Source organism: Podarcis liolepis, assembly GCF_965112155.1.
Source record: "Podarcis liolepis genome assembly, chromosome: 2".
Lineage (NCBI taxonomy): Eukaryota > Metazoa > Chordata > Lepidosauria > Squamata > Lacertidae > Podarcis > Podarcis liolepis.
The window spans coordinates 95521255-95539027 of NC_139555.1; the positions used below are offsets into that span (position 1 = coordinate 95521255).

General features: G+C 44.6%; 1 protein-coding gene across 1 annotated transcript in view; it reads left to right on the forward strand.

Annotated features, from left to right (window-relative positions):
* Positions 1-1621: 1621 nt before the first annotated feature.
* RYBP (RING1 and YY1 binding protein) overlaps positions 1622-17773 on the forward strand; it is a 53480-nt gene continuing 37328 nt past the window's right edge. The window contains exons 1-2 of the mRNA XM_083493506.1: positions 1622-2332; positions 3660-3785. Coding sequence (XP_083349632.1) covers positions 2301-2332; positions 3660-3785 — 158 coding nt within the window. The 5' untranslated portion in view covers positions 1622-2300. The remainder of the gene's footprint in view (positions 2333-3659; positions 3786-17773) is intronic.

Consider the following 17773-nt stretch of genomic DNA (forward strand, 5'->3'; position numbering starts at 1 on the left):
AAAGGAACACAGGCCAGCAGAGCAATCATGTGCTACACCTTTCACTGTCTTTTGCTAAAGGGAAAAACAATTTTAGGATGTAAAAAGGAAGTGCACTGGGGGAGTGGGTATGCACACGGGGAGAATGTCTGGAATAGTATTTTCTTCTGGGGATGTGTAGCTCACTAAGAAAACATGACACCTGGTGATAATGCTCATTTCCTGTTAGGTATGAAATATACCCAGTGAGTATATCACATTCTCCACTTGCATGTACTGGCAGAAAGGCAGTATATAAATGTGGTAAATAAATACCCATGTATATATTTAAGAGAAGTGGCCCAAATGCTCTGGGAAAGCGAGAAGCATGCTGTTCATATGAGATGCTAGCTTGATGACACACTTTTTATTTCATGTGTGATTTTATGAGGGTTAATGAAGTAATGCATGTAAGTGGCACATTCCTCCCGCAATAGGTGGCAGACTGAAGGGGTTCTACAAGATTATATTTTGGGCTGTACAAATATATGTCCAAAGTGTTAACAAATCTATAATAATTACTGCAGCCTGGTACCATTTTCAAAATCACTAGTCATGGTTAGAATCCACTCTTCACCTATAGGCCTTAGTCTGAGTAGGCACATGTGATCTCCTTGCTTGGGGCAATCCTATTTTGGGGGCCCAAAATAGCTCCCTGGTCATGACGACAAGGTTGTTTGACTTGTTTGTCCAGAATAGGGCTTGTAATTTTGAACGCCACCACACAACCTTCATTTGAAGCAGCTTGCAGTGGTGTGTAAAAGTGCAGGTTTTGCTCAGGATGATGTCCACAGGTTTTGCAGGCAGAAAGAATATTCCTGTTAAGCAAACTGAAGTTGGGAAGGGTGGAGATTTATAACCCTTTAACCACTTCGGGAGTGCGACAAGATGCTTCAGTGGTAATTATTCCACATGTCTGCCACACAATCCTGGGAGGGTTTATTTAGAAGCGAGTTCCGCGGTATTCGTAAGAGTGCTCCCAAAGTGTGTTCAGGATTGCAGCCCAAGTAACCTTGAGTGTGCGGCCTCCTGAGAGTGACACACGGAAGGGCAAATGTTGACACGTTCTTCTTGCACTTGATAAGTGGCTGAAGGGACATAGGCTGCTCCTGTGGGTGGCTAATAGACCCCCCTACACCTGAGCATCGCTACCTCTCTCCCACTTCTTTGTGGGCGACTGTCTGAGGGGAGGAAGCAAGAGGCCTGCAGGCGGACCCAAGTTTCACATCGCACACCCTCCCAATAGCCTGTGTTCTCTTTCCCTCTCCGAAGGGGAGCTGGGAGAGGGAGGCACTTAAATGTACACGGGCCATTTCCTACTGCAGTGTGGGTGACGTTATTCTCTTTATTGGACCCCCCGCCGCCGCCGCCTCGCTGTTCAGGGGGCGACTTTGTTCCCCCAGAAAAACAACCAGGGGGTGAAACACTGTGCGGTTGACAAGGGCGAAGCAGACACGGGGCCACCCTGACAGGCGGGCGACACATTTCGCACTCCACGCGAGTGGGCGAGCGGCAACTCGGGCGGCGCGTCATGCTTCTCGCGCGCCCACCGCACCCCACCCCCGCGTGACTAATCCACTTATATGCGTGTGTGTGTACACGCACACGTCTGAAAGGGGGGCCGCGCTCGACGCGAGCAGCTACGACCGAGGCGGGGTCACACGCTGGCCTTGTGGGTGGCCAGGCGCCGCCCAGCGACGGCGACACGCTTCCCTCGCTCGCTGGCTTCTTCCACCGCCAAGCCTTGGGAGGGAGCGGCGTCCCTGCAGCCTTGCCCTTGTCGCCGAGGGAGCCGATCCTCCTCCCGGGACGGAGCGGGGTGTGCGTGCGCTGTGTGCACCGAGGGGCTCAGGGGTGGTGGGTGCTTGGAGGGAGTGTGTGCGTGTTTTGGTTGTGGGGTGTGGGGGGGGGGGAGAGAGAAGCTGCACGTTCCCCTTCCCTCGCCCCAGCGGAGCCCAAGGCCGGGCTGCCCGGATTGGCCGCGGAGGGCCGCCAGCTCCGCCCGCTGTAGCCGTGCTCGCCTTGGCTGGGAGGAGGAGGAGCAGCAGCGGCGGCGGGGGGAAGAGGAGCCGAGGAGCCGAGGCTGCGCTCCGTGCGCTGCCTAGTCTGGAGCGGGGGAGCCTGGCAGCGGCAGGAGCGGCGGCGGCGGCTCAGGAGCAGCGGCGGCAGCGGCAGCCCGGATCCTGCTGGTCTTGAGGAGGAGCCAGCCCTGCGAACCCTCCGCTTCTTGCGCGCGAGGCAGAAGAGGGGGCCGCCACCCCCGCCGGCGCCCCAACCGATCCATGACCATGGGCGACAAGAAGAGCCCGACCAGGTAGGAGAAAGCGGGGCCAGCGAAGGGGGGGGGAGTCGGCAGAGGAGCCGAGAGGAGGTGTGTGGGGGGGGGAGAGGCTCCCTTCCCTAAGATGGAGACGAGGGTGGCGGTGGGGACAGGAAGGAGCGCGCCGCGCGGGTGCCAGCCGAAAGCACCCACCACCACCCACCCCGCTTTCTTAGGCTCAGGGGAGGGGGGTGGGGACGGCTAGGCCCCGGGGTGGCGGAGGAGGTGGTGGTTGTAGTAGTGGTGGTGGGAGTCGTGGTGGAGGGAGGGGGCTTTTTAAGATGGAGGAAGTAGGTAAAGAAGGGGAGAGAGAGAGCTTGTTTGCCTTGCCTGCCTCCCAGCCAGGTACAGAAAACTCCTTGTTTTTCCAATTGTGCTGGGAGGCGAAGCTGTAGGGGCAGGAAAGCCAGAGAGAGCTCCTTGTGTGGCTAACTGCTGAAAGGAAGGGGGGGGGGACGGGAGGTTTGTGTGTGTGTGTGTGTGTGTGTTTGCTCTGTTTTGTGCCCAGGGTGGCTCTTAAGATGGAGGGAGTGTGTAGAAGCAAAAAGGAGGAGGAGGGCGAAGTGTTTGTGTTTCTCTCTCTGTTGGTGCCAGGGCTAATCTGGTGTTAGAGCAGCTATGGCGGCTGCTTCTCTCTCTCTCTCTCTCTCTCTCTCTCTCTCTCTCTCTCTCTCTCACACACACACACACACACACACACACACACACAGCTCCTCGTCTCCTCACACTGACTTCTTCCAGACAAAGGGAGATTTAACAAGGTAAAGGAGACAGACAGACAGACGAAGGGGGCGCATGGAGGGACACGCCTACAATCCTTTAAAGTACAATCAAGCACACACACACGCACACCCCAAGAGGGGAGGGTAACAAGCTCGGATACCTTCCACCATCGCCTTTTCCCTGCCCTTCCAGATTCAGTGGGTAGTTGTTGTTGTGTGAAAATTGATTGCCTTGAGATTGAAGGTTGGAGGGGGAAATGTTCCCCTTTCCTCTTTTGCTACTACGGGGGTATGGCATGGTATGGTGTTGGGGGAAGGTTGCAGGGTAAGGCATGAGAAACGTGTGTGGTGAGAAGAGAGAACAAAGTCGGATTTTTGGCTTGATGGGTGCTTTGTACGCTTTCCTCGCTGCTCCATCGAAAATTTGATTACTTTTTAGGCAAGGAGCAAAAAAATAAATAAATAAAAGGCAGGCGAAGCAAAGCAGAGCATAGTATGAAACGGCTTTGCTTTATGATCTCGTTTCTAACATGTTTTATTCTTTCTTTTCCTCCTCCTTCTCTCCCCCCTCCCCTTTCTTCCTACACATACTTCTCAAGGCCAAAAAGGCAAGCAAAACCTGCAGCCGACGAAGGTTTTTGGGATTGTAGTGTCTGCACCTTTAGGAACAGTGCTGAAGCCTTTAAATGCAGCATATGTGATGTCAGGAAAGGCACCTCTACAAGGTACATTGTTCATATTCTAATGTGCTAGTCGTCCCTTTTCCTCCTGTAACTAACTGTAATGCTTCTGACTTGTTGATTTACCATGGCGGTGGGAACGAGAAATGACTCCCTTTGAAAGAATGTTTAAACCTGTGTTTTGTGTTACAAGTGTTCATGTACACATTAAAAACAAGTGTTTGTAGGTACTGTATCCTGTATAATAATTATTTGATGCTATTTGCTGTATGTCATGTTTGTAGGTAAAAAGAGGCCTTTGGGACTTTCAGATCAGTCAGGTTTGATTGGAAGCTGGTTTTTTTCTATGACATAGCCTTTTGGCTATAGTCTGAGGAGTGCCTTTTTTGTTTTCTGAAGGTTGATAAAGAGGCACAACAGAAGCGCAACTTCAAAGTCCTGCTTTGTTCTAATAATAATGACTTATTTTATGTAAAATAAAGGAACTTTGGAAAACCAGTTTCCTGAAGAATACTATGGGTTATGCATACTTGCAGAGATGTTCAAGTTATGTGTAGGAGTGCTGCCATATGACATCTAACACATGGATTTATGTCACAGAAACATAGCAATAATGCAGATTTATGAGATCCTGAGATAGCTTTTTTGATTAACTTGTATGTATTAGTGATGGATTCCCCCCCCCCCCAATGTTTAAAGTGTTAAGTATGAGTTAGGTAATTCTTTCAAAGTTTTAGGCTGACAAGTTGTCTTAACTGAATTGGGTGTTCTATTTTGTATGCTCTCCTTAGTACTTTTGGAAAGTTAATCAGCTTTGTCATATGTTGCATGCTTTTTATGTTAGAATAATCACAGAATTTTACCATGAATAGACTTTCTAATGTGAAGACTCTGCAGAATGGCAGGCAGCAGGTTGTGTTGTTGATTGGGAGCAGTTGGTAATGTATTCGTTAAGTATTTTGAGCATGGCAGAGTGAAAGCTGAAAATGCATGCTTCCAGTGAGAAAAACTTTCTGGATCATTGAGGCTTCTTGTGACATGAGCGAGTTAAGTAGGTGTCAAATGTCCACTCGTGTACATACTGTGCATGTATTTTGAGTATTTCTACACTTTGTACTGTTTTGGAGGACACTGATTTTAAGTCTAATATATATCACGGTCTAGAACGTGTGTGTTTGTGTGTGTGTGTGTGTAGACATCAGTCACGTTCATTTAGGCTTTAGTATTGTCAGTGAATCCACCTGTGGCTCTTGCATACAAACCTGTTGATTTCTTTTGGGGTTGTATTGTTCTATACCTACTTGCAGCATCAGCATATTGTAGATTGTGTTTAATAAGGATGGGCAACTGGAAGCTTGTGGGCTAGATGTACTTCCTGTGTCAAATTTAATTTAAGGTGTAGTAAAAAGTTTCCCACCAGTTTCATTCTTACAGACTAGAACAATGTTTTTAAGTTGCGTGAAGTAAGCTTTGAACTCTTTCTGATTTGTGTATATGTAACATTTTTGTTGTATATAATGCTTGAGATCTGTAATTGGGAAGGCCTGACTGTTAAGAGTAGACTTTATTGGGGAGCTGTTGTAGTGCTCATGAGGGACTCGGTTTTGTGAGGCAAAATTTACTCCAAGCCTTCATTTTACAGTTTTCAGAACAGTCCTCACAATGGATACAGACGTTGTGCATCCCCTTTGTGTAGCGTAATTTGATTAGTATCCTTATTTGTTAAAAAGCATATTTTTGTCTCTTAAGGAAAAACAACCTGTCCTGTAACATGGGTTCTTGGGGAGGGGAAGAGACAATAATCTTAATATGGAAACCTTATCCCATTTAATTACATATTAAATTAAATTATTCAATTAATAATGGAAAACTTTCAGCTTAGGCATAGTTGTCAAGTGAGCATTAGAATTAGAAAAATGTTTCGTTACTTTCTCATTATGTGTTCCCTGCAGCAGAAAGCTTATGTTGACCTCTTGTTAGGTTTCTAGCTATATTTCTGCCTCTATGAGTGCGGTTTCACCAAAGTCAGTATGATTGCATTCACTTAAGATATAAATGGGAAACTTGTTGCTCTTCAGTATGTTGGAGTTGGACCATCAAGGCCAGCCAGGGAGACGGAGTTTAAATTCAACAACATATGGAGGGCTACTAGTTCCCCACCCCATATTTAAAGTACTCTTTCAGTATGTCACTATATGCTTTTAAAGTAAGTGCTTATCAATGATATTTCATAATAAATATATAATAAAAATGCATATTTAAGTATTATTTATAAACCAAGTCAGTGTTGGACATAAATTTGTAAATAACTCAAATGATAGTAACTGAACACTATCTAAACTCTGCAGTGAGTTTTGGTTGTGGCTTGGGAGTTACTGTATATGACGCATGTTGGTGTTTCAGGAAACCTGCATTTTTTTCATTGACACTTAATGTACAACAATTCTATGGTTTATGGTTTGCTATTACTCAGAATATTTGTATCTGATGATAACGATCACTGTGCATGCTTGTATTGTAGAAAATCTCAGTTGCGAATATCTACTAGGATTGCTTAAGGACCAGTAAGTCAGTCCTCCAGAGTATCAGCAGCAAGATACCTGTTTTTGAGTGATACTGTTAGGGATAGAGACATGAGCTGGAATGTCCAACAACGGAAAGCATTTATTATTTATCTAAATACTTGAATAGGGAAGGTAAGCTCTCTTAAAGATGATTTGCACCACCTTCTATATTCCCTCGTCTTACCTGCTCAGTCCAGGGCATCTAAATATTCTAAGAGTATTGAAGGATTTAAGCACTCATTCTGCATTATGTTCTAAGCTAATCATATGAAATTGGTAGCAGTAGTCTTGGTGGTTAGGTTTATTTTTGATCTGGGGTTCAGAATATGTCTTTTGTGCACCAGCTAATAGATTTTGGGTTCAGTTATAAAGGTTAATGTGGATTGTGAGCTGATTAATCTTTGAGATACTGTGTTTTGGGGAAGGAGGTAGGTGGTCATGACCAAAAGTGAAAGTCTCACTTGGTTTTCTCACTCAAGAAATGATTCTGCTGTTTCTGAGTTATTTTCACATGAAATAGTGAATGATGTGGCAGAGGAATAAAATTTACCTGAAGCTGCACCTGGAAATGGTTTACTGAATGTACCTGATGCACTTTAAATTTCAGAAGCATGGCTTGGCATGTGAAAAGGATCTTGGGATTGTAGTCAAGCACAACCTGAACATGAGTCAGCAGTGTGGTGCAGCTGCAATAAAAGCTAATGCAATTTTAGTCTCCATTAATAGACTCAGTTTTCAAGTCATGGGAAGAAATAGTTCCATTTTGTTTATTAATGACACTTATATGCTATCCCATAACATAAAGGTATCTGGGCTGTTTACAATAATTAAGAATAAAAACAAATTATATACAAAACCCCCATAAAATCAAAAGTAATGTTATTTTGCACTAGTCAGATCTCATATGGAGTGCTGCCCAGTTCTGCACACTGTCTAGGCAAATAGGAATGAGTAAAGAGGAGTCAGGATGGTAAGTGGCATGGATAAGTCCGATGAGGCAAAATCAAAGGAACTGAAGGGTGATGCAAAGAACTTTTCAAATACCTAATGGTCTGTCTCACAGAACAGGGCAAAAACTTTTTTTCTGCTCTTCCAGAGGGCAGGACTGTATGTTAACAGGCTCAAGTTGCAGGGGGGTAGATTTTGGTTCAACATTGGGAGAAACATTGGGTAAGAGCATTTCGAACAATAGTAGAACCAGTTACAGTGGTGTGGTAGGCTCTGAATAGCTGAGTCAAGGAGCAAATTCTTAAAAAACAAAAATAAGCAACCTTAAAGGTGTGACTTGCGTAAACTCAACAACTCAGTCAGTTTTAACAACAGTTCACATCATTCAAGGAAAAGTAGGCTCTCTATGGAGTTACCCCAATAATTTTATTGTTTTTCATGTATTTTGTTTTGCCTTTTCATATAGCATTTTCTATACAGCTACATACAGTTCAGAAAAGTTATACTGCAGTTCTGTACCACAGATTTGGAAAGAAGCTCCACTGATTTCAGCGGAACTTATTTCTGAGTAAACTCATACAGGAGTGCTACTTGTGACTAAACTTTTGCTTCTATCTTTTCAGCATTCATTTCTTGTTTTCTTTAAACTCCTTTATTGACCACATTCCTATTGTTAACGAGAACTGCAAATTGTTTTCTGTGATTAGTTTTAATAGCTTCGGCTTGCTTTTTGTGCAGTGTGCATGTTCTTGCTTTTTGTGTGATGTGCGTGTTCTTGCTGTCATATTGTCTTTTTCCTTGCAATCTTATCTTTTGAGCTATCTTGTTTGTAAATTCAGCTCAGTGGTTCTCTGTTGACACCATCAGTGTAAAACTGAATAGGATTCTTGTGTTCATAATTAGTTTCGTATAGCTATAACTATACGTACCGGGAAAAGTGGCACTTTGCAGTTGTTTTTAACTCTGTAGTCCAAACCAGATGCAACATCAGTGGACATGTTAATTTAAATTTAATAATTTAACTAAAGCAGGAGTAAGAGACCTCTAGTCTGCTGGCAAATTACTGCCTTCTAGGTCTAACTGTTTGTTCCTTAGGATTCTCTCCAGGCAATGCCCCTTATCATTCTGCACTCGCCTGAAGTGCTTTTGCCTAGCCTGCAAAACTGGGCAGAACAACAGCTGTGATTCTTACCTTTTACATTCCAGCCGTGCAGAAGCTACAAGTTTCTATACATCCCCCTCCATTTTTCCATCTTTCTTAAAGAGAAGCAAGGAGACAGAATAAAAATTCGAGGGCACATTCCAGTTTGTAACAAATGAGACCTATTTCCCATTTTCCTTCTTCTACATCTTAACCACCTTTTGTCTTTGACCTGGAATGGTTAGGCATTAATTTCCAGTGAGTGAATTAAGATTTTTTTGGAAGCTGATTGAATATGCTGAGAGACCTGTCCTTAAAATGGTTGTGACCAACTTCCTTGGTAAGCACAATGTAAGTAAAAGTAAAGTACAGTGCTACTTTAACAATCCTTTCCTTTTTATATAATACTACAGTGGTACCTCGGGTTAAGTACTTAATTCGTTCCGGAGGTCCGTTCTTAACCTGAAACTGTTCTTAACCTGAAGCACCACTTTAGCTAATGGGGCCTTCCGCTGCTGTGCGCGATTTCTGTTCTCATCCTGAAGCAAAATTCTTAACCTGAGGTACTGTTTCTCGGTTAGCGGAGTCTGTAACCTGAAGCGTATGTAACTCGAGGTACCACTGTATAATTGATTGCAGCACAGTTTGCCAATACAGTTGAAAGCACAGAACTCAAGTTATTCCCATGTTCTTGGTGTGTCTTGCATTTTTTATCTCTATAATCAAGACTTCCAGATTATCTTATGTGCACATAAGATAGTTATGTGAACAACTATCTTGGAAATAAAAATTCAAAGGTGGAAAAGCATGAAAGAGTAAAGAATTGGATTTTTAAGCGTGTGGATTTCCCCCTGGAATAATCCTTCTATATTCTTAATAATCAGTAGGCAAGAATATCCTTTTTGTTTACAGCCTATCTCTGCAAAGCTTGCATGCTGCCCCCCCCCCATAGTAAAATTTAAGAGCATTCCTCTGTGGGGGGAAAAATACTTTTTAGAATTGGGCCATAACTTGACTTAGGGAAAATAGGCAGAAAACCTTTTGCCTATTTCTAGAATTCTTATGCCTCTTTTATGGGTTTCTTTTTCTAATGAATTTCCCTGCACCTTAGATCAGTATTAGAAACTTCCATTGTTCTAGGGGCATTTTGCAACAGAGAATTTAATAAGCGTGAGCAGTTTTTGAGCTCTGGGCGCAGTATTGCGCTTAAGATTTCAGGTTAAAACTGCAAAGTGGAAGGAAAAAGGAGCACCTTTTTCTGCCTCCCCACTTCCAGCTACTGTCTGAAGATTGGAGAATAGACTTTCTGAAGAATATTATGGGGGTGGGCAGGGGAAGGACTAGACCATGTAAAAAATGAACATAATATTTTAGCTGCCGTTCATTCATTTTCAGCTTTGTATTTTATTCTTGTTATTAATCTGTTGTTTGCGCCTGTAACCTAGGTTTAATTTAGCTCCCAGCTTTCATATCCCATTTTCTAACACTGCCTTAGATGGGGCAGTGTTGGAAAGGGGAGGGGGAACTACCTCAAACAACACCTTGGTGTCCAACGAGGCTGCACTGTCTTGCACGGGAGGTTGGCAGAATGAGTATCCAGAACTACATGGCTCTCTTGGAAGTTATAAAGGGGTGTGTGCTTGACATTTTGCCCCTTCAGATAGCTTTGGAAATAAACCCCAAATGCCTTGGCTGAAAGCTGTCATGGATGAAATAAAGGATTTCAAAGTTGGAAAGTCTTGAGTGCTGTAGGAGTGGTGTTTTCTTTTATGGACATAAAGTACGGGCAGCTCATCCTTTTTGCTGGTAGTCCTTGTTGGTAGGCCCCTAAATGAAAACAAACTCCTGTGTGTATCTTCCTTTCACTGTTCTGACAGTTTCATTGTTGAGTAGGCTAGCCAGAAAGCCATAAAATTCACCTGTGCAGAACTTAGGTCTAAATAGTCTTTCACTTCAATCCTTTTTAAAAAAAGGAAAAAGAAAAATGGAAGCCAGTCATGTGACTTAAAAGATAATAGCTTTTTGTTATGCAATTTGGTTAAAAAACTGCTATATCACTGCATGTGGCGATCCCCTGTGATGTGCGTTTGTCTTTAGATTTAGTGACTGTGTGTCTCTTTCAAAGTGTAATGCTTAAAAACAGTGAAACCCAGTGACCTACTTTATGAGGTTTCATATGGTTCTGTAGGTCAGTGGGTCTCTTTGCAGAATGTAGGTCATTTGGAAAGGTGTGTGTTTCTTCCATAACAAGTAGCTTTTGACCTGCCGTTGAATTTACACAGGTTAGATGTGCAGCTTCAGGGTTCTCTCCCCCTCCCCCCATAGAGATATTTTTGACTCTCTGGTCCTGACATGTTACTCTGCTGTATGGCAAATAGTTTGGATGTAATTGGATGTATTTTTAAAAGGTGACATGTTCTAGACAAACCAAGAGAACCTTTATGTGTCTATATTTTGCTCAGTAATAAACAGAAAATATATAGGGTCTGTTATACAATATCCTAAGCAAATGCCCAATGTATCTGGGAAGGGGGGGAATCAATGATTTTTGTATCGTTAGGTTTTCAAACTTCCCGAACAAATAAACATTGAATCACATTTATCATAATCTTCAAAGCAGTTTTCAAGAAAGCATAAAAATGTTAATTCAGTTTAAACAAAACCTGATCGGTAAAACAGCAATAAAAATTAACAATAAAACCTCAGAGCAGTAAAAATATCAATAATCAAGGAATAGATGACCAACTTCTAGCGAGATTTAGGAATGCCTGGAAAAAAAACGTTTTCCTTGGTGCTGAAAAGATGTACAATGGGCCTCACTGAAAGGGATTTTCCAAAAATAGAGCACCACATCGGAAAAAGGTTTCTTCCTTCAAGTCTCATGTCTAATATCTGAAGGCAGGGCACCACAATCTTGGCATATAGGCAGGCTCTTTAGTTTAAGCTTATTTTGCATTGGAAAAAATTATCACCTACTAACCTTTCTAGTGGTTTAAAGAAGTTGAAGAAACATGATCTTGTTTCTTTATGATTATTTGGTGTCTTCATCCTTCATGGATCTGGAATTATACAATGGAGGAAGTCAGGTGAAGAAAGACAGGACATGAATGCAAGCACAGTATAGTTTAGTTTAATTATCAAAGAAAAGCTCCTATTGAACTTTGCTGCAGTTCTTATTTGACTGGACCCCCCCCCCCGTATATTTGTGTCCTGTGTTTCTGGGCTAAGTTTCATAAGTTTCTGTATAATATTTGATAAGACCTGGAGAAGTCTAGTCAATGGGCCTTAATTTTGCTTACCACAGTCATAGGTTTCATGTAAGAGACACCAGGACTTAAACTGGAAAACTTAACCTTGGCAGTGTTTGGTAGCTCCATTGCAGGTTAGGTTTGACTCTAGCAAGAGGGTCTGATGTGGTGACTTTTATAATTTCCATGGCTCTGCCGCCAAAGCAAAGCAAGCTTGCTATCACTCTTGCTAGATATAAACTTCAGCAACAGCAGTTTGGAGATCCTTGCCTAAACAGTACAGTAACTTGGCTTCAGGCTGCCACTGTTTCTTGCCTTTTTGCACCAATCTCAGTCCATCTTCTGATTGTGTTTTTGGCTTATCTATGCCTGCCTCCTAATTCCTTGTTTCATCCTGCTTTTTGGCAGATTCTATATCTATGCTTTCATTCTTTGATTCTTGTTTCACCTCCCAAATGAACCTATGGCTATTGGTTTTGGCTCACCCCAACAGTCTCCTAATCTGTTGTTAACAGACCATTCGGCATCTGACTCCTAACTGCATGGATCACATCTTGTTCCTCTCCTCAGGTGTTCTAGAATAGCTCAGTTCTCAGATTTTTGTTGACAAGCATGTAATAGATTTTAGTGGCATTTAGTGCCATGGATTCAGTCTGAGAAATTCAATGGGACAGACTGATGTTACCTTTTAAAGATATATCTGCATTGTCCCCTCCCAAATACAGTGGTACCTCGGGTTACATACGCTTCAGGTTACATACGCTTCAGGTTACAGACTCCGCTAACCCAGAAATAGTGCTTCAGGTTAAGAACTTTGCTTCAGGATAAGAACAGAAATCGTGCTCCGGCGTTGCGACAGCAGCAGGAGGCCCCATTAGCTAAAGTGGTGCTTTAGGTTAAGAACAGTTTCAGGTTAAGTATGGACCTCCGGAACGAATTAAGTACTTAACCCGAGGTACCACTGTACTTTGAGTTGTATTTAGAGTAGCACTAACCATGTAATTCTGCTTGCCCAACAGAGCTTCCCCTCTTCCCCTTGCAGGTCTTCTGAATCTGTTCCAGGGACTCCTCCAAGTTAACTTGGAACATAGTACAGTATAGATTGAATAGTTTGAGTGATAACCATTGGTGGTCATACCGAGATTTCAGTGAGTAAATGTGATGAAACATTGGATGTCACCCTTTGTGTTGTCGTTTGAGGGCTACTTGTAATTCTGTAAAGCTCAGGGGTCCAAAAACTTAGACGCATTGTTCTTAGATTGAATGTACAGTTGTACCTTGGCTCCTGAACGCCTTGGGAGTCGAATGTTCCGGCTCCCAAACGATCGAAAACTGGAAGTGAGTGTTCCTGTTTTTGAACGTTCTTTTGGAAGCCAAACGTCCGGCGGGGCTTCTGTGGCTTCCGGTTGCCTGCAGTCAGTCAGAAGCCACACTTTGGTTTCTGAGTGTTTTGGAAGTTGAACGGATTCTGTTCAGCTTCTGAGGTACAACTGTATATGACTTCTGTGCATGGCTGCCAAAGGTAAGTTTTCTGTTTATTCACTTATTCTGTTTATTCTGCTTATGTTGTTTGACCAGCTGCATTGTGACATTATTAATTTTGAAAGTGCTTGCCTAGCTGAGGACTTTCTCTTCCTAAGATTTCAATAGAAGAGGCAATACATTGATGGACGATGGCCCTGTGATGGAGTCAATCAGCCGGCACAGTCTCTTGTCCCTTGGGCATACTTGTATGGAGTACATCATTAGCTGAAGAAGGGGAGGCTTTCCTCTGTAATGTTAATGCTGTGTATTAGCTCTCTTGTCCCTGTGCTACTATTACAGAGCCATTGCAGCTCCATTGGGGATAGGGAAGGAGAGCAAGTACATAACTTCATCTGGTGTCATGATTATTTTTAGTGTTTTATTTAGCAAAGCTTATAGAAGTTGCTGTTATCTTCCAGACTCCTTAGCAGAACGGAACAAAGTGAAAAACTTAAATTAATATTAATCAGAGATGTTGCTGCGTGGTAGGCAACATTTGCACGTTTCAGCGTGTTTCAGTGGCATTCTGAGCAATATTTTATTTGTCCAAATGTTGCAGCATAAAATAAAAGTGTAAGCCAAGGAAGAGAAATATTGCCAGCACACTTGTGTGCATTGAATGTTGTCTTGAGAGGCGAGACTGGCAAGCTATTTGCCTGGAAGGACTTGTTATACATTAATTAAGTTGGCAAGGTGCTAGCTAGCTGCAAGACTCAACTGGGCTGTTTTTTAAGAGTAACCACTGCTTTTAATTTTTTATACTCAAAATATATGTTCCAAGACAATGATATTTTTTAAAAAAAAAAACCCTACCTAATTCATTTAAGAGCAAGAGAGTAAATGTCCTGATTATTTAGAATCAGTTGACAGCCTAATAAGTAAATAGGTTAAAAATTATATGATAACCCCTTCATTGCATAACATGATAGGTTTTTCTATTATCTAACTTGCTGAAATGGCTATAGATTAAGGATTCAAATTGACCTTGTATGAATGTATTAAAGTAGGTTATCTGCCAAAATGGGTTAACTACCATGTACCCACTACCAGAGTTTGAAATTAGCCAATTGCCATATATGTTTTGCTACTGGTGCGGTTCCAATTGCACATAGAGGTTTCTGGGCGCTAGGTTGGTGACCACAGTTCAAAAATGTCTGCCTTACTCCATAGTTAATAGCATTTCCATTTCCTCTATGTGGATTTCTTCTTCCTGCATACTGGGACATGTGAATTGTTGTAAGAGCAAGCTACAGTTAACCAATGTAGTTAAGATCATAGAATTGTAGCTTTGAAATTGGAGCTCCTGAGGGTCATTTAGCCCAACCCCTTGAATTCCATTGTGGCAACCTAGAACCAAGGAGCCATTTGGTGCCTAGCATATATACCTGAGTTTCTAACACTGCCCACTACAAAATTTCAGTATACCTTCCAGGTGTGTGTAGACAGCAACAGAATAAACCAGTTTGGTGAGTGGTAACATCAAGGAAGTTTGGTGGATAGGAATTCAGTCATTCACTTAATGAGGAAACAGTTGCTTGAGAACAAATGCTGCTTAGCCCGTAGCTGTTTGGTTGTGAATGAACTTGCCAGACCAGGCTGATGACAGATTTGGCATTTATCCTGAGGAAAAGTTGGTTTCAGATAATACATGCCAAGTTTTTCCTCATTTTTTTTATTTAAAACCTGGGTTTCTAAAAAGCAAAACATTTAAAAATACATTAATCTAAAGCAGCTGTTGTGAATCTGTGACCTTCTGGTCACAGTTGGGACTACAGCACTCATAATCCCAGATGACTGAACATGCTGACTAGGGCTGTGGGGAGCTGGAACCCAACATTTGGAGGGCCATGGAGTCTCGCATCCCAGATAAAGAATGATTTTTACTGTTCTGAACTGTTTTTTGAAATGCAACCCAAATACCGAGGCATTTTAGAATGTAGTATTAAGTCACACAACAAATAGTAATCTTTATGATGGTTTTGCTTGCTGCTCTCTGAAGTGTGAAGGAGCTCACTTTTAAATTTGCCTCACTGATGCATGGCCCACCCACCTGTATTATCCATTTAAAGCCGTATCATAGCACTTTAAACAGTCATGGCTTCCCACAAAGAATCCTGGGAACCACAGTGCATGCATGGAGGGTGCTGAGAGTTGTTAGGAGACACACATAGCAACTATTTTCAGGGTCCCCTGGTAAAATGGAATGACCACCAAACCAGCGTTAGAAATTAGCCAGGCTCATTTTGCTACTAGCGCAGGTCCAGTTGCGACCACGTGGAGATCTCTGGATGCTGGGTTGGCCAACCAACATCTCCATCTGGCAGGTAAGGAGAAGAGTTTATTTATTGCATTTCTATCCCACCCTTTTTCCGAAGAGTACATGGAGTTCACCCCCCTCCTCAGTTAATCCCTACAAGCGACCCTGTGAGATAAGTTAAGAGGCTGTGACTGGCCCAAGGTCACCCAGTGTGCTTCATGATGGAGTGGTGGTTTGAACCGTGATCTCCCAGGCCCTACCTAGTCCGACACACTAACTACTACACCACACTGGCTTCTTAGAGTACTACTTCTGTGAAGCAGCTGTATAAATTAAGTAGGTAAATAAATAGGGGGAAAGCAAAATGTCACTTAGAGAAGGATGTGAAATATTTTCCTTGAAGCTTGAATTTGCTTTATTCTGGATTGTTTTATTTGATATTTTAATGTGTTGTAAACAGCTTTGAGATTTCTTCCTTTAAACTATAAAACAGTATAGAAAGGAAATTGATGATAATAATAATAATACAGTCGTACCTTGGATCCTGAACACCTTGTAGGTCAAACGTTTTGGCTCCTGAACATCGCAAACCTGGGAGTGAGTGATCTGGTTTGTGAACACTCTTTGGAACCCGAACGTCCAACGGGGCTTCCGCTGCTTCTGACTGGCTGCAGGAGCTTCCCACAGCCAATTGGAAGCTGTGCCTTGGTTTCGGAACGTTTTGGAAGTCGAACAGACTTCTGGAACAGATTCCGTTCAACTTCTGAAGTACCACTATAGTAATAATTCCACTGCAAAAAAGCGCTTGAATATTTGATTGTAGTGCTCGTAACCTAGGTTTAAGGTGGCATTTGGCGATTAGCTTATACAGTATATCTGAGTTTTTAACACTGCCTTAAACCTCCCTGGCTTAATGTACCTCTGTGGCAGGAACATGAGTCTCCTGTTGAAACTGTACCCAGGCAAAATGGAGGGGCTGCAATTGTGTGGTTATTGCAGGTGGGATTTGGGAAGTCATCCTATTCCAGAAGAGGTTGCACTACACTTGCAGAAGCAGGTTCATAGCTTCAGAATACTTCTGAAGTCACTCACTTGAACCCCAAGTGTCTTCAGTGTATGGGAGAGCTTATTCCCAACTCTGGCTAGTTCACCATTGGCGGGGGCTGGGGGAGCCATTTTGGCTCCTTGGGGTAGATTGCCTTTTGAGTACAGTCTGGAGGCTGCAATTACCGTATTTTTCGCTCCATAAGACGCACTTTTTCCTCTCCAAAAATGAAGAGGAAATCGGGGTGCGTCTTATGGGGCGAATGCCTGCAAGCCTCGCGCGCCCAGCAGGAGGTCCCACCGGGTGCGCGAGGCTTGGGGCGGCAGCCTGTCGCCCGAAGCACGGGGAGCCCTCGGGAGGGCTCCCCCTGCTTCGGGCGAGTGTCTGCAAGCCTCGCGCACCCGGCAGGAGGTCCCACCGGGTGCGCAAGGCTTGGGGCGGCAGCCTGTCGCCCGAAGCACGGGGAGCCCTCGGGAGGTCTCCCCCTGCTTCGGGCGAGTGTCTGCAAGCCTCGCGCACCCGGCAGGAGGTCCCACCGGGTGCGCAAGGCTTGGGGCGGCAGCGGACTGCTAGCTTCTAGGTGCGCGCAAGCAGTCCGCTGCCGCCCCAAGCCTCGCGCACCCGGTGGGACCTCCTGCCGGGTGCGCGAGGCTTGGGGCGGCAGCGGACTGCTAGCTTCTAGGTGCGCGCAAGCAGTCCGCTGCCGCCCCAAGCCTCGCGCACCCGGCAGGAGGTCCCACCGGGTGCGCGAGGCTTGGGGCGGCAGCCTGTCGCCCGAAGCACGGGGAGCCCTCGGGAGGGCTCCCCCTGCTTCGGGCGAGTGTCTGCAAGCCTCGCGCACCCGGCAGGAGGTCCCACCGGGTGCGCAAGGCTTGGGGCGGCAGCGGACTGCTAGCTTCTAGGTGCGCGCAAGCAGTCCGCTGCCGCCCCAAGCCTCGCGCACCCGGTGGGACCTCCTGCCGGGTGCGCGAGGCTTGGGGCGGCAGCGGACTGCTAGCTTCTAGGTGCGCGCAAGCAGTCCGCTGCCGCCCCAAGCCTCGCGCACCCGGTGGGCCCTCCTGCCGGGTGCGCGAGGCTTGGGGCGGCAGCGGACTGCTAGCTTCTAGGTGCGCGCAAGCAGTCTGCTGCCGCCCCAAGCCTCACGCACCCGGTGGGACCTCCTGCCGGGTGCGCGAGGCTTGGGGCGGCAGCGGACTGCTAGCTTCTAGGTGCGCGCAAGCAGTCCGCTGCCGCCCCAAGCCTCGCGCACCCGGTGGGGCCTCCTGCCGGGTGCGCGAGGCTTGGGGCGGCAGCGGACTGCTTGCGC